Source organism: Rissa tridactyla, chromosome 10 (assembly GCF_028500815.1).
Source record: "Rissa tridactyla isolate bRisTri1 chromosome 10, bRisTri1.patW.cur.20221130, whole genome shotgun sequence".
Lineage (NCBI taxonomy): Eukaryota > Metazoa > Chordata > Aves > Charadriiformes > Laridae > Rissa > Rissa tridactyla.
The window spans coordinates 19,427,335-19,453,487 of record NC_071475.1 but is presented as its reverse complement, the minus strand read 5'-3'; the positions used below and the strand labels follow the sequence as shown (position 1 = coordinate 19,453,487).

Sequence of the window (26,153 nt, the reverse complement as noted above, 5' to 3'; positions counted from 1 at the left end):
GGTCTATATTACATCCTTCACTTGAAAAGCACATTCCTATGATACTTATTGCAGCTTTCTCCTATGGCACCAGCAACTCTCAGTTGAGTGCTGCTGACTGCACACCAGGAGGCACAGGTAGAGACTGTCAACATTTACTAATGGCAACCTTTATTTACTCACATCCCACTACGCAGATTTCTTTTAGAAATACGATTCAAATGAGGGTGCACAAAAGAAATTAGTTCAAATGTTGGGTATGGAGCACATGATCTAAAAATGAACTGCTTTGGAAATACAGATTTCCGTCTCTCACAGCACCTGACTGCTGCTAAGGAGAATACATACTGTGCTGCTGCGATGGGAGCTGGTCAGAATTTTTAGTTAATAAAATCTAGCAGTGAACTAGACAGTAAATGTTTGTGTAGTTTTCAAGCTATTGCTGTCCAGAAAGCATGATCAATCGGGTTCAAACTGTTCCATTCACAGTCTTCAACTATAAAACCCCGAGTTTTAACAGACAAAATAATAACTGCAAGTTTTAAAAAAATAAAATCTTCATTTAGAGTTATGCACTTGCACACACTGCTGACTGAGCCGCAAACCAAAGCACAGCAGAAGTCAATAGGAAGGAGCACATGACTGGAGTGAAGGCTAAAAGCACTTTGGAACACCTTGTTCCGTCCCAGCACAGGGCTGCTACCAACACTCAAGAATGGAAGTTACTCAATTCTGCACCGCGCTGCGGCACTTCAGGCCTGCCATGGGCCGTGCCAGCACTCCTTGCACTTCACCGGCACACCCCTTGTGTCAAACTCACAAGACGGTCTTGTGGCCATAGTTTTCCCCCGTTCCTGTGCTGAGAAAATTCTTCCATTAAGAAATGCAGAATTTTTACACCCTTTTCATGGTGCGTTGACCCCCTTACAAGAGCAGCGTGAGAAACTTAACTCTAGAAATGCAACTGAAGGACACGGAGCAACAAATTGCACTCTTCAGGACCTGAGGAGGGACCGTCTTAGGGTAATGCAGAAAGAAACGATCAGACACAAATTGAGGGAGGTGAGTTTCTTCCATTCCCTGAGCCGTTCCCCTCTTAAACAGCTGTGGAAAGAGTGCTGAAAAGCAGCAGGAGGATTTGGCTTCTCAGCATCTTTCACTTCCATGGTTTGAGTGACATATACACTGCTTAAGTGGATTATTTAGTCATTCAGCTACCGTTTATAACAAAGGAGGATTAAAACACAAAGTCAAGTAACTCCAAAAACATCCAGCGGGGATAACCTCAAGAGGTTAACACTCTATAATCCGTTAGGAGTTTTACAGCAAAATTATATCTGTCAAGTTTTTACTCCCCTTTAGTGCATATATGGCCTGGTTTTGTCAAAAATACAGGCTCACTTGTATTACATAGTCTCTGTATCACCTTTGTCCAGTCACACAGCACAGTGCTGCAATATTTGCACAAGTTAGTAATTTTTTTTTTTAAAGTGCAGTCTGAAAAACCCTGAAAATTTCTGAAACTGAAAAGACAACCATATGCAGTATTATTACAAAAGAACAATTCCGGTCAAAAAACCCAACTCTTCTTAATTAATCACTTCCTCATAAGTAGGCCATTTCTTCCTACACACAGGAATCTGACTTCCTTTTGCAGGTTCTGTAGAGAATGTCTCTGCCAGATTGCAACTTTATATTATCAGGGCTAGGAAAGAATTATCTGGAAAGGCAAACCCATACGAACCGAATCACATTTGTATTTAATGCCACTGACACTGCCACCACAGGCAAAACAACCCTGGGGCACGTATACAGACGTTATCTTCCAATAATACAAGCTGTAGGAATTTTTCTAGAGAAGGGAAAAAGTTGAAAATGTTCTGACAGATGATAATCACTTTTCAGGTTCACCTCTGAAATGTTCCCAAAATGCCATGACACAAGGGACTGTAACACCTATGTCTGCAGTAATTTAAAAAAAAAAATAAATTAGGAAAACATACCGAATATGTGAAATTGAAATGTACTGATTTTTTCTTGTGCAATAGATGGATCTGCACTTTAATTGAAAGCTACTTTAAAACAGCAGTGACACTGAAAAGAATTAAATCTTTTTTTTTAATAAAGGGACTCCTGCAGTGCATTGCCTGCCATTTACTTCTGCGGGTTAGAAACAAAACAAGTCCTTAAGTGAATCATAACACAGCATTCCAGAGATAAATACAAAATGCAATCCCGCCCCCCAAAACTAAGGAACCAGCATTCATAGAGCTCTCTGCCATATCGGGTGTTTCAAAGTTTGGTTTAAAGGTATAAAAAAGTTTTGGTGTTTTTCCTGTTGGCCTACCTAAACTAGATCCAAATGTTAATGCAGAATGAAATACCCATATCCATATTGTCATCTGTTTTTTCGTCCAGAGAACCCAGAAGCAATTTATCAAGTTATAAAAACTTTTGATATAAATTTACTTCCAGACTACTGAATTGAGATGACAGGCTTGCAAGCCCTAAGTAAGTCAGGAAAAGGGAAGGAAGCTGCTGGAAGAGAGAAGAAGTTGGCATACCTTCCCTTTGTTGAAGTAATGGATAATCTTACGGCACAGACCTTCCTTACGTTGCCACTCTGACTGAGAAGGATAATGCAGGAACTCTCTCAGAGGTCTGTCCTCCCACTGAAGCAACTCACAGTACAAAAGCAAAGTAAATGCAGCCTCTGTTGGAAATGCAATTATTGAACATTGAATCAATGACGACAAATAAATACATCCAATAGGTCACTAGATCTGTTTCTTAAGCAGTCTGGAATTTCTGATTTACAATTTGAGAAAAAATTCTGAAGTCTTAAATGATCATTCAATTATTCAATTACTTAAAATAGCAGCACAAAGCTGTTTCCTATGAACCCGATTTTTAGGTACAAATCTGTCAAGTTTCTTTGTACTAGCTACTTAACATAAATGCACAGTCAGGTATTCAGATATGTAACTACATTTGGGGCCTGCAGCTGTAAACAGCGCGTGGACAACACAGAATTAGAGTTTATACAGTTTCTATGTGCTCCCTAAACACTAAAATGCAAGGATATATGGCAGATAATAATGTAACGGTAGTTTTGTGGTTTTAATCTTTCTCTAATTTTGATTCCTCTGTTGTGATTTTTTTGGTCAATCTTCCTCATAGAACACTGTAATGTAAAATTCGGGGTCTAACAGAATAGTGGCGTGGTTGCGTGGGCACAGACATACATCATTTAACTTGAGGGAACAGGCTGGACCTCTGTTCTTATCTTCCCAACTGCCATAAATCAGTCAGACAATTTTTTTTCAAAAGAATGAATCAGGTGTTGGAGTATAACATCAGGAGAGTCACAAACTTTCCCCAGGATTGCAAACAGACCGCGTATGACATCTTTCTAACCTGTATAGTTCTCAGCCTGTAAGTGCATGTCACACAGCTTGTGGATATAGCGGATGTACATCTCTTCCTTGTTAATTTCGGATTTATAGAAATTCTGTGAAGTTAAAAAGAGAGTTGTTGTTGTTATTCTTATTGAGACTTCCTTCATTCAAGACAATCTGCAGCATCTGTGTACGTATAAAGGTACTGAAAAGAGAATACACTATTAGCATAAAGGGAAGAATTCTTTTCACATTCACCCTAATGAGTGAATTAACCCACTAATTTTATCCTGTTGTGAATTTTTTCCAAAGTGAAGGTAGTCAAAAGCTGAAAGAAAAGGTGGGAGAAGTTGTAGAACCTCTGTCACAGGGATACTCAGAACTCAGCTGGACGAGGCTCCGAGGAACCTGACCTATTTGGCCCTGCTTTAAGCAGAGTGTTGGACCAGAGCCCTCCAGGGGATCCCCACAACCCCTGTCCTTCTGTTCTGTACTCCCAGTGCTCAGATTCTGCAGCTGCACTTGCCTGACCCAGATTCCTGTCCCCACCTTTCCCATCCCAGTTTTGACAACGTTGCACAGTATCACACAGAGATAAAGGAAACATCTTTACCATAAGGTTAACGGTGCAGCCAATTTTCTTATTTTCTGTTTCATCTCCTTTCATACAGTCCCTACAAAAGCAGAGCAATGTTGAAACACATATCTGCAAAAGAAGTCCTTTTAAAATAAATTTGAAGCTATCTTATCCTCCAGAGTTTCCTTGAATCACACACAGCAGTTAATCATATACTTTATTTTATGAAGTTCCTCTAAGAAAAATTTCCATATTATGGTTTAAAGGATGAGAACTGAGTGTCCTTTACATGTCTGCACCTGAGAACAAGCCCCTGAAATGACCGCTACTTTATTTCTTACAAGAATCTGAACAAAAATTAGATAACAGTGGCCAAAAATCATCTGAATGAAATATCTACTATAAAAGTGAAACTGTATTATTTATCCAGGTGTTAATGTTCAGTGATTTCCTAATCAAAGGATTACCTTTCATAAATTCAGCTATCCAATGTAGTGTTGGCACACTGAGAGATGCAACCTGAGTAATTTAGACTGGATTACTAACTTTTCCATAGCTAAGTTAAAGCACAAGATTTATCTTTATTTTCTGGAATATTTTAGAAATTGTATCTATTCAAGCAATACAAAAAGTTAAAGGCTTCAAGAATTACTAATCTTAAATTGAAAAAGTCACATTCATTTGTGAAAGAGAGACAAAATTTTTAAAGCAGTGACACAGCAAACCGTCCTGAGCTCACACTACTGTGAGAGCCAACGGGCAGCTGGGCTCCAAGCCTCTGGGTTCCCAAATGCTGATGCAGTTCCCTGTTCTGTTCTGGGAATGAAAAAAACTGCTGTGTATTTAAAAAAAAAAAAAAAAGTCAATTAAAACCTGGTATCTGCTGCTCAATTAAGCATAAAAATGTATATCTGTGTATCAAAGTTGTGTTGATACCAAATTTAATTAAAAAAAAAAAATGAGCTCCCTTGCATTCTCTTTAAATGTGTCTGAGATAACTGGTCGTGCACAGGAGTTGTACAGCAGCCAGAAACAAACAGGAGATTGGATCAAACTGCTAAGGATAACCAAATTAAAAAATTTAATTAAAAAAGCAGGGAGCAGAATTTGGGATTGCAGAATATCCGGCCTTAGTCCCAGGTTTTCACCTATAATAAGCAGCAGCAAAAGAAAAAGTTATTTGAACTCTTTGTCAGTAGGTAAAAGATAGAAATATTTGGGTCAGTTCTATATAGTTTCAAATCGTCTGTCATTCCATAAAAACAACTCCCAGTGTGCGTGTGTGTATATGCGTGTGCATGTGAAGTTAGAATATTTTCTTGTAACTCAGTCAAAGCTCAGCTTATTGACACAGTAGTCCTGCAAACTTCAGTCTAAAACTAAAGAAAAGATGCCTAATTTACAGTGGAGTCTTGCACACGTGAGTCACCAGCTGACTTCTCAGACTCTCCTCAGGGGAGACGTTTGCCTTGCAGGGGAGACCTCCTGCAGGTCTGGATGAGGCATTCAGCACGCCTTGGTTCAGCGAGGCATGTGAGATCATTCTTGCATTTAGCATCTATTTTGCTGAATTAGGCAAAATCATTTCAATGATAGAAGGAATGAATCATTTAGCAACCTGAATAAACCTTAGTACAAAACTTGCAAATTAAAAGATTTCTTTCTCTTTGCTATTATCAGGAACGAGCATACAAGAATGAGACCTGGGGCTCTAGAGACATGGAATTAGGATCTTTGCGCAGAGCCCAGCAGTGATGAGCTCACAGAATACTTGCCATGAGAGAAGCATGCAGCTTGATACACAGTAAAAATATTCCCTGTAGAAAAGAAATTTGGTACTACCTCTTTACAAACTTCTACAACTTAGAATGTATTACTGTTGTTGCCAGATACCTATAGTCAAGTAGACGCTCCATGAGTCGAGTAACTGATGTAACAAAAGAGATTCCAGTCTCCCGCCATGTTTCCTGCTCAATCTTCTCCAGCAAACTGTTCGGAGGTGAAAGGACAGCGGATGAGGCTTCCAGGGAAATAGTGTTGTGCATGCAGACAGCTGCAGACGACTTATTTTCTCCCTCATAAACCAATTCATAGAATTACTATCTTACCTGGGATAAGGCCCAAAGAGCTGGGTTCTACTCCAGGAAGCATGAAGCAAAGACAAGGAAATTACAGAATTGACAGGAGAAGGAAAAATAGCTTCACATTGCCATTGAAAAATCTATGAAAAAGAGCAATGCTCATGGCAACAGTTGATTCCCACATTATTACCTGTGGCTTAAATACTGCTAACAGCAGTCAGAAGTTGGAAGGGAGTTTAAGCCTAACCTCTTCTTTGCACATCCCTACATAAATTTTCATCTCTAATCAGCAACCAACCAACCAACACTGAATCACAATTTATTTAAATTTTAAGTAACTAAAGGCAATCTTGTCCTTCTCAGCAAACTAGACAATAAGGGAGACAACTGTGAAGGATAAGTGAAGGCGAGAGTGAGAACACTGAGAATCATATTTAAAAAGTGAAGAAAAAAAAAAAAAAGCAAATTTACATGCTTATTTCCTCAGATTGGATCTCTGGTCAAGGAACTTGCCACCTGTATACTGCCAAGAGGAAGGAAATGCTGTTGGGTGTCATACATGTCCTCACAAGAGGCAAACTCTTCTGTACTGAAATAATTTCCAGCTGAGGGAGCCAGTTCCCATTTCAGCAGTACAGTTGAGACAGCAGAATTCAGGATCAACTCTTTATTTCACACAGCATTTATTAACTTTGTGGAATTGCGGAATTGCTTTCTCAAATTTCATATTGTTCTCAGAAAAGTCAGTAGCAAATATAAACTACAAGGTTCCTGGACTTCCAGGCTGTGTTTTTCAGTAATACATGCCGTCTCTATCATCTAAAAATAAGTAACAAGTTACAGTCCCTGACCTGAATTCCTAACATTTTGAGTAACAAATGTCTTCAAACTGGAGCAAAGGCAACGCACAATATTATTCTTGCCAGGTGAATGATTAAAAAAAAAAAAAGATATTTTATTTCCTTTATCCCTGAAATAGACTTATGTTATCTGTACACACAAAGTGCCAGACTTCCCAAGGCTGAATGTGCTCAAATCAAAACTGAATACATCTACATGCTTCCCAAGCACGGGCAGGCTTATCTAGCTCGAAAATGAATGAATGTGCAATTCTAAATTCAGAACTGCAAATACTGGTTCTAGCGAAACAAAGGTTTGTGCCTCAAACTGCCAGCATGCTACTGGGGGCCACACAAAATTGTCTGGAATAGACGGCTAAAATTCTGCTAATGATCTCTGCGGCTCAGTGGAATACTAAAAGATTTATGGTTAACTGCTTTGGACTCTCAGAGTTCCAAATAAGTCCATTTGAAATAAAGTAGGATCACTGGAAATGAGATTTGAAGACAGGTCAGTAATCAAAGATAACTAAGGGAAGAGTCTGATGTAAAGTCTTGAAGTGTATCCTCATGCGTTACTGGATTTCTGGTGTGAAAGGGAGTGGAAATACAGGCTCGTGATGGACTCTGGAGGAAGCAACTTGCAACCGTTCAGCCAACCAAAACATGACCTTCAAAAATTGGAAGAAGCAAAGAAAAATGCTGAGGAAAATCTCTTTTGCAGTAACAAGGCCTGACTCTCTAGATAGTACACTGTTTCTCTGAACAACCCTGAGGCCATGAGTTCACTTATTGCTATGTGAAAAAAAAGGCACTGGCTCCTCTAGCAAATCAATTTTTGATGGGAGGATGATAACTACTTACTTCTGCAGCCTTAGATTTTACAGAAAGATGACCAAGAAGAATTTAGGGTTTTATATTCTTTTCAGAATTAGAGGGATGTATTTCTATTTCAACAAGCCATGTCACAAAAAACTGCCAAAAACCCCTTACTGCTCTCTGTGCAGGTCAGCACCGCGGCTGCAGCGGCACAGATCACCACTCTGACCCTTTCACTGACCCTGCACCACACAGAGGGAGCAGAAACCGGCATAGCTTACAGCAGGCTGAAGAGTTCCCTGTAGTTCTCATCACCTTTTCCTTCGGATACCAGGCTGTCCAGCTTATCGATCAACTCAGCTTCCACCTGGATGAAGAAGTGATTGGTTACAAATTAGCTGTTCACGTAGAGGACAAGAGCTCTGAACATTAGGCGGACTGGAAGAATATTTTATTTCTCATGCCTTGGGGCCGCCCACTTCGATGTGTGGGCGATTTATTTCTCTGTGGCTCAGGTAAATGGACACACTTTTCTCATTTTTCAGTGAAACTGGAAGACTAAAACTGAATTATCCTTTTGCTTATCAGGGTCTAAGTGAACATCCCAGGGGAGGTAATGCTGCTGCTTCACAGGAATCTCTGACATTTATTCTCTTATCAAATGAATCACTCAGACACACTTTCTGTGAACCAGTGTGTCAGATAAACTATATCCTGTACTGTAACAGAATACTCATGCAGAGAAACTAATTCACGGCGTGATCGCCACTGGCCTGCTGTGACGGTTCTGCTGGTAGGTAATTGATTTCCAGTCATCCAGGCTTCATTACACTGCAAGATTATTTGCTCATTAAACCCTGTTTCGTCACACCTCTCTATGATTATATCATGCATTTTCTTTTCACACTTCTATAAAAGGCCACAACAGTATCATGCTTCTCTTCTCTTACAAAGGTTTTTGAGTACGTTTTCATTTCCTCCCCAGTCCAGTACATCCTTTTATCAAGTTTGATATCAGATATTCCCACAAAATTAATTCAAGTGCAGAAATCAACGTATCTAAACAAAAAAAAATTTAGGTAGCCTTGGAATTCTTGTAGAAAACATACTTTCAGTACTAATGAAGACAAAGGTTCCTAAGGGTTCAAACTGTTTGTAGAAATATGGCTTGTTTTTATTTAAAGACAAGCATAGTTTGAGTTTCTGTGTTCTTCAGCTGCCAAATTGCAAAGAAAGTAAAGATGAGAAGGAAAAGCAAATCACCCAGTGGCACACAAATGGAATTGGTGCTCTTGTCGCTGAAATCATTAAAGGGAGACCTGATTTAGTCCATGAATCAGAGTGCATTGTTAGCCAGTACTGCTGCACAAATAACCTTGTTAAAACATGAGCTACTGAAGAAAATAAAAAAAAGGGCTTGAAAATGAATTTCCAGGAATTTTATGTTTTCTGACAACCAATTTTATTCAACAAGCAAGGAGAAGCTAAAAATTAAAACCCCCTATCCCCTTCTGTGCTTGTGATCTACAGTGACTTTACAGAAATCAGTAATGCATCTGTCCAGCTGCCTGGCAGTACACGGGACAGCAAATCACTTCCTGGTTCCAGCAGCTTACGTTAATAAGGTTTAATACATCTTGTGCTATTTAACTATTTATTTTATTCTCACTAATACAGATGATTATTCTGTCTTTAATCTTAGAAAGTTACGATATATGCTTCATAAAACAGTGTGGCAATTCGCTCCACAGGTAATTTAAGAAATATTTTTGGAGCTCTAGTTTAGAATATATTAATGAATATAAAAACAAAATGAAGATTATGAAGAGTTCATCTTGATACAGAAAGTATAAACAGATCCAGAAACTTAAGATGACTGTAGGTACTTTATAACTGTAAATGCCAGAGCAGGGACTGTTGTATTGTTATGCTAAAACAGCAAAAAGGACCATGATCAAATGCTACTGTAATAATAATAGTAATAATAACAGGAATAATCAAAGGAGTTGAAGAGGAAGAAACAACTTAAGCTCCTGGCGATACTTTTCCACACAGCCTTCAACAGGTCAGATTATGGGAGGGGTCTGTTATTCTCAATAGATTAGATCTGGCATTTTAACGAGATTGTGGATAATAAATAAACATGTGAATTATAATAAATTAAATAAAAGCATTTACTACTTCAGAGCACTTGTCTGCAGGTACTTGTCCTCAGTATTGCCCCAAACACAGGGACAATGATGCACTGTCGTCTGAGGATCCAGTCCAAACTGATCCTTCATTATTAATACTTTGCACTTCAAGGATCTGTTTTGCCGTGGAAAATTTAAGCAATTCTCTGACCATGACTGGGCAACAAAACAACGAAGACTCCTCTCCCCAGTTTGCAATCAGAGCTCACAGCAGGTGGAAACTACAGAACTGTTGCTGGGCAAAACCACTCCAGGAGAGCTGCTACAGCTTCTTAAAGAATATACAGTCACAAAGTCTGTTTCAAAGCATGGTATAATTATTTCATTATACAATATCACTTCCTAGCTTGAAATTAAAGGCAGAGAAGCAAAGTACTTTCACAAATACTGGCTAAATCTTTACATCTCCATTTTTGCTTCTCAGTTTGACACATTTAATGGTTGACTGATCACCTAAGTGGAGCCAGTGAGAGCAGTGAGAGCCCACTACTTAAAATTCTCTTCCTCACCTCCAATGTGATGATGGGCATTTTGCTTCTCTTCTCTACATTCATGGGAAATGCAGCCTGCTGTAAAGTACACTTTTTAAATAATCTGGGGAATCTTGTAAGAGTTTGTGAATTATGCTGCAAATTTTCTATTTTCATACATTTACATGATATCATCCTCACAGTAAGAAACAGATCGACAGATACAAACTCCCTGCTTCCAGCTGGACACTGCAGATAGACAGAGCAAGAAAAAGAATACCACAAATGCTTGGGAAGCGACTTCACCTGTTTGAAGTTGCCGTTCTTTCTCTGCTCCCAGTCCATCATGTCATGGAAGATGGGGATCATGATATTTCGGACTTCTGGTTGTGGAACAAGTGTAACACCAAGAAAGGGGCCAATCATTCCCGGAATAAAGTGAATCTTATGCTCACCTGTACAACACAAAGCAACTATAATTAAATAAAAGCCTTTGTCATGTGTCACTGAGAAAATGGGGAACTCCTGCAATAATGACATACACAAAGTAGTAGGTTTTAGAAAATCAAACACATTCTTTGCCTGAAAGGACTGGAAAAACAATATTTACTTTACACCGTTCCTTGCAAAGTCTCTAAGAGCATTTTTAATTTCACTGTGAAAGCCTTCAGCAAAAATTATCAGTGCATTTTACTTGCAAAGGAATTCAAACTGTCAAAAATAACCAATCCAAAACATACCAACGAGGGGAAAAGAGGCCACGGATATTTCTAATTTAGGAAGATTTTGAAAGGGCTGGTGAGAACAATCGTGTTTAATGGAACATATTTAGATTTCAAAGAACTGCAGAGCTCTTCATCCTCAGCGCTATGGGAGTCTCAATTTCATACCTGACCTTGACTTAGGACCAAACTGCATTGCTGCTCAGCACCAGAAACCCACGGCATTTCGCTAACAATCTCTTCTGTGGCATGCTTACTGTGCAGTCGCAGGGAATAAATCAAAATAGCTGTAATCAGAACAACATTCAATGATGCGTATCTGTATCTTCGTATTTGTAACAGGCTTCTCGCTTCTCATCTGAATTTGTCTAGCACCATTTTCAGGTTATTTGATCTCTGTTACATTGGAGAGCCTTCTGTTCTCCACACAGATGCTTAGAAACTGTGATCAAGTCTGGCTGCATCATCCTAGTTGCACAATACAATTCAGTATTTTATAATAAGGCGTTTTCTTACTTCTATAGCCATCTTCCTGACTGTTCTCTGAACTCTGTCCAACCTGTCTTTGGTTTTGTTCTTCTTTTGTTTTTCTTTTTTTCTTAATGAGCTGTAGAAGGCAGGACCCAGCAAACTATTCTAGAATCAACTGCACTTATGAAAAACCTGTGGCAGTAGTACCATCCCTCTTCTCTTACTCAAGATTCTTACATATTTTCTCAAAGATTATGGTGTCTTTTTTTACTCATGGCATTTTGCAGGTAGCTCCCATTCAGCTAATTATTAGTGTGATACATTTGTAGTCTCTGTTTTCTTGAATGGCACTCCTACCATTAAAAATGTTCATATTTGGCTTTTTTAACATAATGCTTGCAGCCACATTATCAAGTTATCCAACCTGATTTGTATCATTCCTTTGCCCTCTTAATGATTTACCTGCTCTCAGAACTTTGTATCATTTGTGATCTCTATCAGCAAACATTTTTTATTTTCCTCTAGAATACTACATCCTTCCTTTTCCTCAAACACTTCCACAGGTATTCAATTTTTGGTCCCTGATGGAGACAGGATACTGGCCAGCTGGACTTGCTCTGATGCCGTAGAGATGTAATTTGGCTCTTCTATTAATAAAATCCTGAATTACCTGAAGCCAAGACTGCTTCAGCACACTTCTAAAAGCACAAGTCCTAGATGAAAATTCTCCATTTACCTTCTGAGACCTGTGGCAAGATATATTTTTCCCCATCTTGTAACATGCTTTATTTCTTAATAAAAACATATAGGAAAAGGTCAAATGAATTGCAGAAGTTGAAATTTTATCACAACCATTGCATTATTGTGGGCAGGGTTATTGTGAATTTTGTTATTTTGTGTAGTTTCTTTAATTTCTTTTTTCTTTTTAAATTGGCAACATAGAATTTGTTATGCATACCAATACCTGAAGATACCAAAAAAGAACTTTACTGTATGCCACTTCTGGGCTTTATTATCAAACACACATACCTATAGTTTTGAATCATGACAACTTTTGGCTTTTGAATCATCTACAAAATTATAAAGTTGGTTACAGCTGTGAAAAATTCAATTTCTGCTTTACAGATATGGATTAGAGAAAAGTCAGAGTGTATCTCCATATGAACCTGACTGCGGCACAGTCGAAGGGATTAGAAAAAGCTGGGTTTATATTTGCAAATACATAAAAACTGTCACTGACGTGTCAAAACAAGCCAAACATGCCACTTCCACATATGAGAAGAAAGCAGCCGAAGTCATAGGAACGTATTTCAGATAAAAAAGTACGAGACAGTGCAGAAGAGAGCTTTTGGTGGGAGAAGAGAAGTGTTGCTTGGTTTTACAACTCTTAAGAGAAGTTAACTATTCTATGATGCAAAAAAAAAATTTCCAGCAGAAATGCAGGGTTACTTTGGCTTTGGTTGTTAGGGCAGAGGAAGGAGACACATACCCAGGTTCTGCCACATGCTGAAGAGCTCATATGCCATCATCACCCTCATATCGCCATATCTGAAAGAGAGGAGATAGACGACTGCCTAGCAGAACAAAAACTGGCAAGGCGGTGATGTTAAAAAACAATAAAAATGAAATTAATATTTAATTTAACATAAGAACGTCAAACAACTCAACTAATCACTGAACACTGCATGAGGACATCTACTTATTTATTTCCCAAGCATTTCCACACCCCAAGTTCCATAATAAATCCCAGAGACTTGTGGCAGTAAAAGAAGTCTAAATTTCTGAGGTGGCAGAAGAGGCGGGGAACCCAACAAAACGTGTTCTTACTTATCCAGAATCTTCTTCCTCTTAGCTGGTGTGGTATTTTCTAGTTGGAGACTTGGCTGGTTTATAAACAGAACTGCCAGGCTGAAATACGAGTTCCACACCTGTGACACAGGAAGGAGATTTTATAACATTACATTCCAAGGAGTAAGTTTGAAACAAGTGTAGGAAGACAAATGTTCCTTTATATATAGAATGAGACTGTTCCTTTTTGTAATCAAGACATAACTTAATCAATATGTATCTTAACTATTGAGAAACTAAACTCTTAAGGATATCAATGGATTATTTAAATCCTGGCAGGAGCTAAAATTAGAAACCCCAAGAAAGTAATGCCACTGGGCTTTCCTCTTAGCACCAGAGTTCAAAAATGAACAAATTTGATGGCTTCAGTGAAGTTTTAAATTGTTTTTTCTGTAGGCTAAACAGATTTTATCCCTCGAACAAGAGCCCTATAATTTAGTCAGTTTTCCCAAAGAAATGAGGCCTGGGCCGTCAATGCCGTGTGTACACGTGCCTTGGTACATGTCTGGCAGCTTTCCCTTAGTAACACTGAACTCGCTTATTTTCAACTACATCAGACAGAGGGAAAACACTCTCTAAGATACTGTGTTCCTCCAAGTTTTAAGTCAACAGTTCGAATGAGCCTCTGGGAGAGGAAGATCATGAATGCCCCGACTGCAGGGAAAGCATTGCCCAAATGTACATTTTATCAGCCATGAAAGTGTAAGACAGCATGCTTCATTAGCTCCACTGCTTAGGAAGATACTTGTTCCCTTTATGAGGGGCTCTATTTTTTTTTTTTTATTTGATACCAGTGTTTCTCTTCTACTTCCCCACGATTCCACAGCGGATCCAAATTCCTGACTTTTATCAGTTAGGTCATCTTCCTCACTTCTCACAGGTACTCAAATAAATGCTGCAAATATAATCAACTAATGTACAGAACAGCTCTTGCTCCTTTGTTACTGCTGGTTTAAAAACATGCCATGACATTTGCTCAGTATCAATTCTTACTTTAAAATCAAAGTCCGTTTCCGTGAAATTCTTATGCAGTGCAGAAGACAGGTACTGAACTGTTGTAACTATGATACTGCAGGCAGAAACAAACAAACAAACAAAAGAAGACAAAAAAAAGAGAACATTTGAGTCTGGAGTATAACATATTACACTGGTTTGTGGTGATGATTTTGCTATACCTACAGAGATGGGTATTCTTCAAGCAGTCGCTGCTAGATTCGCATACAAGTCCCCTACCTTTCTGTGTTTTAATAAACAGTTTGTACTAAGTGATACAAGATTAAGAATTTTCATCGTTATTGTAACTTAGGGAATTTTCACAGGTGCATTTAAAATCCTGTCTATTTTGTATGGCTGGGCCATATTACCTCCAGTGAAATGAAAGAATACACTCATCTTTCCCCTATATTAAGCAGATTTTTTTTTTTTTCCAGAGAAGAGCAGCTGAAGAAGTTTGAGCTATTTTCGTTCTTGGCTATATAACGGTCCTTTATCTGGCTCACACTTCAACTCAACATATTTGTGAGTATTTTGCCAATTCTGGATTCCCTGGTATTTTTTGTAGGTGGCTAAATACACCTTAGTGAAAGGCAATCAAGGCATGTGGTAAATTCAGGCATTAATAAAGAGCATGTAGATAAGGCAACAGTAGTATCAAAAGAAACAGCGTATCTCTGATTCACACGAAAGCAACACTTCCAGTAACGCTGCTGAACGTACCTATCAGGTTTACGGCAAAACTCTGCCAAGGGGAACTAGATAACCTACAGCATCTGAGGGAACTACTCTGTTCGTGTGGGTTTTTCTTTTCTTACAGATCTGCATTTAATCTTTCCACTTGAAATCCTGAAATCCACTTCTTTCCCTTTTCATGAGCACTGTGACCTCCCAGAGCACACAGCTCAGCTGAGCAGCCTTGAGGGAAACTTCCATGGTGTCCTCTTGTAATGGGAACCCCTCCAGCTGTCAGTTAGTCAGTAGTAATTCTATAGCTAGTTTATCTAAAGAAACAAGAAACTAGTAAATAATTCCAGCCACCCTGTGTTCATCACACTGCTGCCATTCCAAACAGCACAGTACTTAACCCATCAGAAGCAGGAAAAGTAGAAAAAATTAAGCATTAAAATGGTAGATGACAATTTAATTGAGAAAAAGCTCTGTATGTAATGCACTTGGTGTCATCACTAGGGTCTGCTCCTCTTTTTCTAAAATAACTGAGTCCTCCTCCTAGGTAGGTTAAAGAGCGATCTTTATGGGAAGAGACAGACATATAACGTAGTAATTTGCTGAGAAAGGGGGCTGAGAGGCCTGGCAGTTAACAGCACTTGGTGTGGGTAGCTGTTCCTTGCCATGGGTTACGATAGCTGCTGCGCCACGCTTACCCTCAATGCAGCTACTTCAGCGTTGGGTTTAAACTTTTAACTCTCTGTTACCTCTGCATAGTGGTAGCATTTAAAAAACAGAACAAATACAGAAGGTCCCAGTTTGGTCCAGAGTGCTAAAATAACTGCGGAATGAAGATGAGCACTCCAGAATCCCTGTTGCTCACCACATCTCGGTGTGAGGAAGCACACTGCATCACAGGTTATAACTGCCCAGCTGAGGAGACAGCATTCTGCTATAGAATGTCAACAGTTATACCCGCTCCTCTACTTACTTGCTGGTGAGCAACCTCATCACCATCCAGTCTCGAGGAAAGACACTCATTTTCATCAGGTTCCGAAATACACAGAAAATCTTCAGGAGGAACTCCTGTCACACAGGGAAAAAAATAATTAAAAAACCACCAGCAGCTGCAGATTAATCTATTTCCTTGATTATAAGGAAGACAGTTAAGCCAAGTGTGCTCCACTTGAGCTTTGTGTCACTAGGCCATTCACCTGAAAACACAGAAACAACATATATTGGGATATGGCTTTGTTAATTTTGTATGTGTCTAATACGTACTAAATAAGTTGCATCTGTCTTAAATCTTAATTCTACAGTGAGATGAAAAACTTCCTTGTGTGCATAATCATCTATAACTTCTCGTATTATCATCTAGAGTTCCAATGTCAATTTGCAGCTATTTTCAAATATACTGGAATCATAATCCTTTATTTATGTGTTCAGTTAATTACGGTATCTGTCCAAATTTCTTTGCAGTTATGTCACAAATCTGAAACCCCCCCCCACTCAAATCCAATAAAGCTCCTACATACACTTTTAAAAATAGTAACAGAAACCCCCATTTCTGGCAGTATGCAGCAGAAAAGATCTCCTTAAAAAGATTCAAGCTGACTATTTGCTTTCCAGAAATTCCCCAGACCTGAAGACATTTCTGTTTTTTGACTACCTGCACCTCTACGTCTATAAAGAACTTCTGCAAGGATAAAACGTGCTAAGTTGTTGGCCTTGCAAACTACTATTTTGTTGCTTTGTTTTTCTTCTCACAAAATGAAGGTAGCACAGAAAGTGGCAGCGCGAGGTCTCTTCAAAACTGTCCTACCATTATGCCTTAATGCCGGGGAAAGGAGAGGGGAAGATTATTATCTTCTTGTAGCTGAGCTAAGAGTAAAGCATCAGAAGCTCCTTGATTTTTGGCCTCATTTTTGCCTAGATGTAACAGTGATAAGTGAACATAATGCCTTTCCACCCAAGAAAAAGTATTGGAAATTATTATTACAGCAATATTTGAAGGAAAAGAAGTAATATATTTTAATTAGGTCAACTGATAGTTGGAAAAAAAAGTTGGGTATAAAAATCTTCAGCCTCTGTAATACTCCTGAACATATCCTTAGGTTGTCAGAGATGTAACAGTGTTCTTATGGGTGTAAAGACAAATTTAGTTCAATGACAAACCTTTTCAACTGGTCTGACATAAGAACTGTAGTTTAGATACCTTTTAAAAATATTTATTAACAATTAATATGAATTAGTGTACAAAGTAGTTTTCCTATGAGCAATTCAAAAGTTACCTGAAAGGTAGTGATCTCAGATAACTATCAACCTGAGACACATTGAACCCTTCAACCTAGAGGTAAGAATTCTATCATCCCAAATTTATCTCCCTGATTTATTCAGCCTCTCTACATGCACATGAAATATTTAGAAGCTGAAAGCCTATTCAGAGAGGATTTCTCACTCTTTCTCCATCTCATTTGCTAAGGCAACATAAGTTCCTGCTACATTACGTTCTTCTTATTGTCCATATTTTATTGAGTGCCATGCAAATCAAAAGCATTTTATATAAAATCTTATCTTTAGGTATGAAATCATTCTGCCTTTTAAACAGACTGTTGTCAGAGATACTCCTCTTTCCTGTGGAAGTTGAGATAAAAAGTTGGTTTCTGCCGTTTTGAGATGTGCCATTTCAAAATGTCAGTGGCAAAAGAGCCACCAGAGAGGTCAGTGCACCTCACCAACCCCTTCTGTTCATGAATAGCCATAATTTAACATTCACAAATTTGGGAAGCCTGCATCAAGTGGAGCAGTAAGGTTACTGCTTTCCCCAAAAAGATTTTATCTGCTAGAGATATTTGTATCCCCCAAAAGGCCTGAACTCTCTTTTAGCATAAAATCAACACTCTTCGTACGTAAGCTCCAATGCATATTGAACATCTACTAAAATACTACAGAACAACCGACTTTACATTCGTGAGACTAAAACAAAAATTTTCCTCTTGATTATGTTCTATATAGAATCTCCATGGTTGGAAAGGACCCTTAAGATCATCGAGTCCAACCAAACAACCTACAATCTCTGCCACTAGAGCATGCCCTGAAGTGCCACATCTAGACGTTTCTTAAACACCTCCAGGGATGGTGACTCAACCACCTCCCTGGGCAGGCTGTTCCAGTGCCTGACCACTCTTTCAGTAAAGTAATTTCTCCTAATATCTAACCTAAGCCTCCCCTGCCACAACTTCAGACCATTTCCTCTGGTCCTGTCATTATTCACCTGGGAGAAGAGGCCAACACCCACCTCTCTCCAACCTCCTTTCAGGTAGTTGTAGAGGGCAATGAGGTCTCCCCTCAGTCTCCTCTTCTCCAGACTAAACATGCCCAGCTCCCTCAGCCTCTCCTCATATGACCTGGCCTCCAGACCCCTCACCAGCCTGGTAAATAAAATATGGTCCACTAATGATGTCCTTTTCTGTCTAATTACAGCTATCTTAGGACTTTATTTGCTCTTATGAAAATAATTCGGTGCCCTGTGGTCTTAAATGTTTTTATAACACAACAGCTATTATTATAAAGGTGAAAGGAAGGTCCATGAACAGAGTGCCAAGTGCATGGGAAGGATCAGCAGAGGAAATAATGCTGGAGGGATTCCCCTCTACTCGCTCATTCTGAGTGAATCACCCTACAAACACGATGTTCTGTTGTACCTTTAGTTCATCCTTGCTTTGGAAGTTGTCCAGTAAGTGCTGGAAATGAGTGTCTGACATCTGACGAAGCAAAGATAAAAGGCAGGAGACATATTCTCCCTGTTGACCAAATGAGAACTATTTCATTCAGATAATCTGAAATTTCGTAAATAAAAAAACTCAACCTGGGGTAAGGTATAAAGGGAGGGGTCTGAAATGGCCCCGATGCCTATGAGAGGGAAGCTGACATGCACAGAGAATAAAAATACTGCGTGTTAACAGTTCCTGAGTTACTGTTCCTATGTAGGGATAACACCTCTTAGAGGCTCCTCCACAGATGCCAGTTTTAAAAGTCTTTTAACCAATCTTGTAGTCTATACAAGAGTAATTTAAAATTATTAACACAGACATTAATGAACTGCCCTCCAAGCATGCAGTTTTTGACAATCACCTTTTTCAGTTACTTAACATACTAGGTCTATCAAAGGTGAGACTGCAGCTCATGCAGACATACCAGGAATTATTTAAACTAATTGGCTCAGACAGTCAAACCAGTACAGCGGTGACAGCATGCCATCAGTGTATGTCTACAAAAGGTGTCTGGAATCTTGTAAATATTTGGCTTATTAGTGTTCACCAGGTTATGTGCTGTCATAGTTACAGTACTAACAGTATTCCAGTAAGATATTCTGAATGCAGTTTGGGTAAGCCTACATGAGCTACAATTACATTTCTGGCCTGCAAAGCAGATGCACCCTAACCAGTTACCACAGTATCCCAAAGTGTTTTCCAAAGATGAGCTCCCCCATTTTACATATCTGAAAGCAAAGCACAGAGAAGTTAAGCAATCTGTCCAAGGTAACACGCAAGGCAGCGCCAAGAACAAAGGAGTATGGCTTTCGACTGCCAGTCCCTTGCACAACACTATTTTTTTTTCTGTGACAGCGAGCAATTAATTTGGAACATATACAAACTGCTTTCTAAGCAGTATTTAATATCACTGTGAAATATAAATTCAGGAACAAATTCCTGAATATAAATTCAGGAACTAATACAAGGGATTTTATGCTTGGGACTGTCCATTCCATTTTAATTTTTTTTTCCAATTGGCTCAAGCATCTACCCAGAAGCTTTGACATATGTTGTTCCAGTAAACTTTACAGGGCTGAGCTTCGTTAGGAAAATGGGTGTGCTTTTATGCGTGAGGTGGCATGGGATAAATAACGGTAAGTCAAATGGTAGGAGTAAAAGGAAACTGAAACGGCACTGGGCATTTGCAAGCTAGCGCCTTTCTTATTTTGTATCAAAGAACATGTCTGAAAAGTACAAAATACCTTGTTCTTTATTAGGATTCTACCATTTATTACTTTATCTGAGCTAACATGGAAAGATACAATCTTTTCTCTTGTGTGAGGCGTGTACCTTAGTGTACATCTGCCCCCAACAATATCTCTGAGCTTTCAGCCACTTGATAAAAAAAGCAAGTCTAAAAAGAGATGTTTTGAACAACAGCTTAACATCATACATTGTGCAAATGCTGCATTAGAGACTCTGCCAAGCAAAAATAGACTAAAATAGGCTAGAATAGAAAAGGGCCACAAATCTGGAAAAGAAGAAAGCTGAACAGCAAAATTCTATTCTTTTTCTCCTCTTCCATTGCATGTCAAAGGAAAAGATTTCTTCCCCTAGGCTTATGGCAGCAGCCTGGACAAAGTGGTGGCTTTTCCTTCTTCTTCCACCAGGCTCAACAGCTCACTTGTCTTAGGATCTGTTAATTTCTTTTTCAAAAGTATGTCATGTTTTGTTTGCATGAAATAATCAGTGAACCTGGACAGAAGCTCTCCAGGGTGTTAAGTAAAGGGACTCGTCCACTGAGAATGACAGTATTCTCAGTCTTCGCAATCAGAGCCTGGTACTCACACAGCCCTTGCTGATACCTGTTGAGGGGTGAAGCCCTGGGCAGGTACCCAGCTAGCATTTGCCTCAAGTTCTAAACAATAACTCTCAATCACAGCTGCAAAAACAAACAAGAAAATAACCTGGAAATCCACAAAAGCTTCCTGAGCTCCACTGCTTCCTGCAGACCTCACTACTGCAAAGAGGAAGGAATGGATTTGTGGCTCATTAAGGGGAAGAGACAAAGCCCTGGGCGTTCATGCAGCAGAGATGATAATGAGGTGCCGGTGGTGGTGAGGGACTGAACCAAAGGTTAGAGAAGCAGGAAATAGAAACTGATTGTTAGTTACTAACGGTGATTTCTGCTGTGCACTGCGGGCATCGCTGCCCTCTTACCGCCTCCTGAGACTGCGATTTACTCATGATTGTAAGCAGAGTTTGTAAAAGCACATCCAGGAGGCTCTCCACCATCATCTCAACCTCCTCCACGACATCTCCCTCCTACAGTAAGTGGTGAGCAAACAGACAGTTAGAAACTGGAGAGAACGGAATTGGCAAAGACAATTCTGCTGAGTCAGCCATACCACAAATACTTGTTTTGCTAGAGAGCTCCGTAATGGAGGGTCACAGAAGCACAAATCAAATTCATCAGTGGTACCAGACACTGCTGTGATGCCAGCGTGTGTGTTACCTCCTCCGTCTCTGATGGAAACATCCAGGGTCACAGCCATAAAGGTAAATCTATAATCAAAGGTCTGCATACACTCTAGAACACAATGGGATCAAATTACGTTCAGGAACCTTTATTCTATGGCAGCATTATTTTAGCTTATTACCGTGATATCTTTCATCTCATTCCTTTCACACAAAGCCGTAACTTGTAATTGGAAATACTCATTGGAATGAATTATATTTCACACCATGAGCTTCCTCCTTTGGAGTCAGATGGGGAAACTTCACCACCCTCTGTTTGGGAGCGTTGCTTTAAATGATCAAGTTCCCATTTGAGATCAGAGTATTATGATCATCAAAGCCGAGTGTTTAAACTCAGCAGCAATTTCCAGAAGTAAGTGTGATTTCATTGATTGGATAATTTTAGAGTATTCTCTTAACGTGAATCACAAAGTGCTAGTTACTGTCTCTTGCAGAACTGCAAGTCCTAGAGCTCTGTAGAGCTTTTGAACTCCATTGACATCTAAGTTCTGGGCTTGGATGAAGAAAATTAAACAGTGTCAAACCTGGTAAGTGCGTGTGCTTTTTTCCCCTCCTAACAGCAAGAACACTGTGTAATCAGACTGCTTTGAGTCACACACACAAAAGCAGACCCTCATTTCAGATGTTCTCCTGCTGACAGAAAGTTAGCGGAATTTTGTTTTTAAAAGGACTATTGAAAAATCTGTATTAACCTATAAAAATCGCTCAGTCCTCATTTTACTAAATCAGTGGTTGAATTTTAAAAAAATAAAAGAAAATAAAATCAAGGAGCAGATTACCAAAGAGCTGGTCTTGATTATGGAGAAGATACTACTGAGGATCCCAGAGCAGATAAGTAGCTCCTTCTGCTGTCGTAGGTGAAGGTGAATGTGGTGAAGAACTACAGGGAGCAGGATGCGCCGGGACTCTGAAAGAAGGAAAACCAGATTACAGTCGTTCCAAGAAAAACTTAAATTTCAACCAGCAATCTTTTGGAATCCAAACTAGCCTACGGATATACACCACGTTTGATTAATTGGTGCAACTTCCAGCGTACAGGTCGTAGTACACCACACTTCCAAGAACTGTATCTAATGAATTACTAGTGCATCTAGTTTCAAAAGTTCGTAACTGCAGTATATGTGATGTTCTCAATAGTGATACAGCTTGGAAACAACATGTGTGAACTGATGCTTTCTAACGTTGACTTCCTTTGTGCAAACTCTTCCTCGCTTCATCTCACTTTCCAGCTCCATTGTCACAGCTAATAGAGCTTCTCCAACATACGCCTCTTGGAGACTGGCTAATTCTTCTCTTTTAGCTGGCTTACACACCTTAATCTTTTTAAAGAAGGGCGAGCAGATAGCAGCTGCAGAAAACAATAGCCAAAACAGGAAAAAAGAGACAGGGAAAAAAGTGGCAAGATGTTAACAGACAGACTGATAGGAGAGATAAAAGTAAAACAAGTCATCAACATATGGGAGGCAAGAAAAAGAGAATGTATCTTCCTTTAATTGCAAGACTTGAAGAGTAGGCAGGGCGGGCAGCCAAAAGATAACTTTGGAAATTAGATTCATCTTCCCAGAGGCAGACACGACACGGGAGAGATTGCTGACCTGGGAGTATTGGGTCATGCTTCCATGGGAAGGAATATGATGGGGGTCTACCATTATGTTGGGTGGAAAAATGTGGCATCTATACAGTCATAGCTGCCTCGCAACACTGAAGTTTCTTTCTGATTTTGGATGCTGTAGTGAGCTCTCATGGTGCTACGCAGCAGCTAAAAGCATCATCAGCTGCCAGTATCATTGCAAAGGAGAAACGAAGGTTAATGGGAAGGACTAAAGCCCTGGACCCTGTGGGTAAAGTTACCCCTGGCTTTATCGAGCAGACAGAAGAGGAAGTTTTTGCCTATGAACTGGCACCCACAAAGCCAAATATTTTTATCACTAGGTTCAAACCACTATATGTATAATTAGATAGAATGCACTGCCTGTTTCACAGCCACCTTTGGACTAAGCTACTCAATCTCTACATTCTCTCACATTTTTTGTGATTAATTTCAAATTTAAGAAATGTATGTATGTTTATAAACAATTACAATAGATAGTTTAAACATGATTTTGTGTAATTATCATTCTCACTGTGCACTGAGGAGAATAATTTGAGTGGGCTAACCTGAGATCCTCACCACAGGGAAGATACGCCCAATGGTGCTTTTTATCTTCCAATATTACCTTCGTAACATCTTTCATTCAGATCTTTATGTATGAAATAAACTCACCATCTCCAACCCCTCATTCAGTTAATTCTTAAGAATTACTAATATGTTGAGCTGAAGAAATATTACAAAGTTCTAACGCAAAGATTAAACACAATGTAGAAGGATGTGGTGGGTTTCTCACTGTAACTATCTCCCTGTTTCTCCTTCTGGGACAATAAGCTTGCTGGGAAGGAGGTTATCTTCCTATCTGTGACAACAACAGAAGAGTAATACAAAGTATCAAGTGAGATTTGGCGGTTTTAGTAATTAACTTCATTTGTTAATGCACATATTTTTATCAACCTTTAGTAACTATAATTTATCCACGACGGATTTATAAACATTTTCTACCACAGGGAAAGTTACAAAGTCCCCACAGTGAACGTATGCAACAACGATGCCACCAAGATAAGTAATTACCAAGATTATTGGCCTTCAGCAATGAATTGTTTGCAACAACGCAACTGCAAAATAAATGCAGCGTGTTCCTACTCTTGGTGAGCAGCGAGACTCAGCCTCAGATACCGCCCTCTTACCCGAGAAGGAGAAGAGGCGGCTGTCAACAGTGCGAGCAATCGACTGGAGCTTCACCACATCCATGGACTGGCCGATGTGCACGGTGCTGGGCATGCTGCCCAGGGTGCCCCTCACGAACTCCGCCACTTCCTGCACGGTGAACATCTGCAGCAGCTCGTCAAAGATAGCGGGGAAGGAGTTCAGCAGAGCAGCCTGAAAACAGGCAATGGAGAAACTGAACATCCTGAATGCTGGAACTGCCACTAAATGCAGCAAAACAGGAACAACAGTAAAACTGAAGTAAGGGTCTGCAAAAAGCTACTAAATAGAGCACTACGGCTGGTGTTACTGTTTTGCAATACCTAAAGTTCATAGTGAACAAATCACATGTAGTAGATAAAAATCAAGTGCTGCTGCAATATTAAGCCTTATGATAAGCTGAGCACATACATACTGTAGAGCTTCAAAAGGCTGTATTTTAGGACACAGCTTATAAAACGGAAAAAAGTAAGGCACCAGGGAACAGAACATAGTCCATTTTTGTTATTTTACTTTTTTCAATAAATATAAAACTTGCTTCTGATTAGAGAGTTCCATACCAATTTTCTGTACTGAGCAACCACCTATGACAGTTAAAAGTCTTCAGAAAATATTCTGAAGTGAAGAGCATGTTGGCAGACCCTTAACCGTAGCTGCACTGCGAGGTGATGTTGCAGGATTTCTGCAACTGGGGTGGGGAGCGATGTCACGTGAAAGAGGCATCACATCATGCAGGTCACTGTGCACGTGATTCTTGCAGTAACGGATGTTTCCAGAAAGCTGGAGCTATCCTTGAAGGTGCTTCTTGAAGTGCAGAAACAGTATCAGCACAACAAGAAAAAGTATCAAACTCTTCATCTCTTATTTCACACTTTTTCAATTAATTTCTTCACAACACTACAAAATTCCATGCATCGCCCTATCCTCACCTTCCACAGACTTGGCATCGTACCTAACACCTGCCGCACACCTCTCATGTTTTAAAATTCCTCTCTCTCTTCCTCTACATCCTACCCAAGATCCACACCCATTTCCTCATTATAACTGCTTTAATTCCTAGATGGTCGCTTTCTTGAACTGCTGCAGGGTCAGGATTTGACTGGGCTCCTTACCCCCAGCCCCCCGCTGCAGCCCCAGCCCCGCCACCCTGCACAGGTCCCTCTCGCTGCTTCCACCTCCCTTGTCGGAAGCTCCACACAAACCACCCTGATTTTCCTGCAGAAGTTTCGGTAAATAAACTTCCTTGCAGATCCCTGTTCAGCTTCACCCCTCCAGAGTCTCACTGCCTATCGCTATTTTCTTATTCTGCAAGTGCTCCTTTTCCTCACAGATTTTTTATGTTTTCTCATTCCACAAACATTTCTGCACCTCTCCCATGCTGGTCTGCCATTGGCACACCTCTCCTCATCCCGTACAATAGACACTTTCCTTCTTTGCCAAGTCTTTCCTCAAAGTAGCTTTTCCTTCAAACAACAGTGATACCTATTTAATAGTCTTTGAGCAAAGTCTAAGTTATTTTTACAACTAACACTGTAGAGCCCATTAAATTATTCTGAATATAAATTTACCTCTTTCTTCTTCGCGCTCGTTATCTCTCTCAACATCTTGTCTTGTAACAATCAATTCAGATTACACACAAACTCACATACCCTCCTGGGCGTTGTCACCTATTTGTTGCTACGTACATACAATGTACTAACAAAATAAACAAATATGAATCATTTAAACAGCTGGCGGTACTCTTGGAAGGCTGTAACAGCCACAAATCCAGTTATTATCTTTATCTTTGGGATAATACAAGTGAAATTACAATATCGGCCCAACAAATCCTTACAGGAGTTTTCCTAAACTTTTTTCTAACTATTACTATAAAGCGGGAGGATTTCTGTGGTGATTTAGGATATCCATCAGGAATCTAAGGATGCATGGGATCCCTTCGGGATCTCTCCTGAGAAGCAGCTACATCATCTCAGCAGTTCCTTGAAGGGCTCTTTTTTGTACAACA

General features: G+C 39.6%; 1 protein-coding gene across 1 annotated transcript in view; it reads right to left on the bottom strand.

Annotated features, from left to right (window-relative positions):
* The window catches only part of DOCK3 (dedicator of cytokinesis 3), a 220,575-nt gene that overhangs the window by 30,969 nt on the left and 163,453 nt on the right, over positions 1–26,153 (bottom strand). The window contains exons 25-39 of the mRNA XM_054216455.1: positions 24,130–24,322; positions 22,131–22,258; positions 20,992–21,138; positions 18,763–18,861; positions 16,050–16,144; positions 14,390–14,465; positions 13,376–13,476; positions 13,038–13,096; positions 10,662–10,810; positions 7,975–8,060; positions 6,063–6,089; positions 5,848–5,943; positions 3,991–4,051; positions 3,397–3,490; positions 2,544–2,692 (exon numbers count right to left, since the gene is read on the bottom strand). Coding sequence (XP_054072430.1) covers positions 2,544–2,692; positions 3,397–3,490; positions 3,991–4,051; positions 5,848–5,943; positions 6,063–6,089; positions 7,975–8,060; positions 10,662–10,810; positions 13,038–13,096; positions 13,376–13,476; positions 14,390–14,465; positions 16,050–16,144; positions 18,763–18,861; positions 20,992–21,138; positions 22,131–22,258; positions 24,130–24,322 — 1,560 coding nt within the window. The remainder of the gene's footprint in view (positions 1–2,543; positions 2,693–3,396; positions 3,491–3,990; positions 4,052–5,847; positions 5,944–6,062; positions 6,090–7,974; positions 8,061–10,661; positions 10,811–13,037; positions 13,097–13,375; positions 13,477–14,389; positions 14,466–16,049; positions 16,145–18,762; positions 18,862–20,991; positions 21,139–22,130; positions 22,259–24,129; positions 24,323–26,153) is intronic.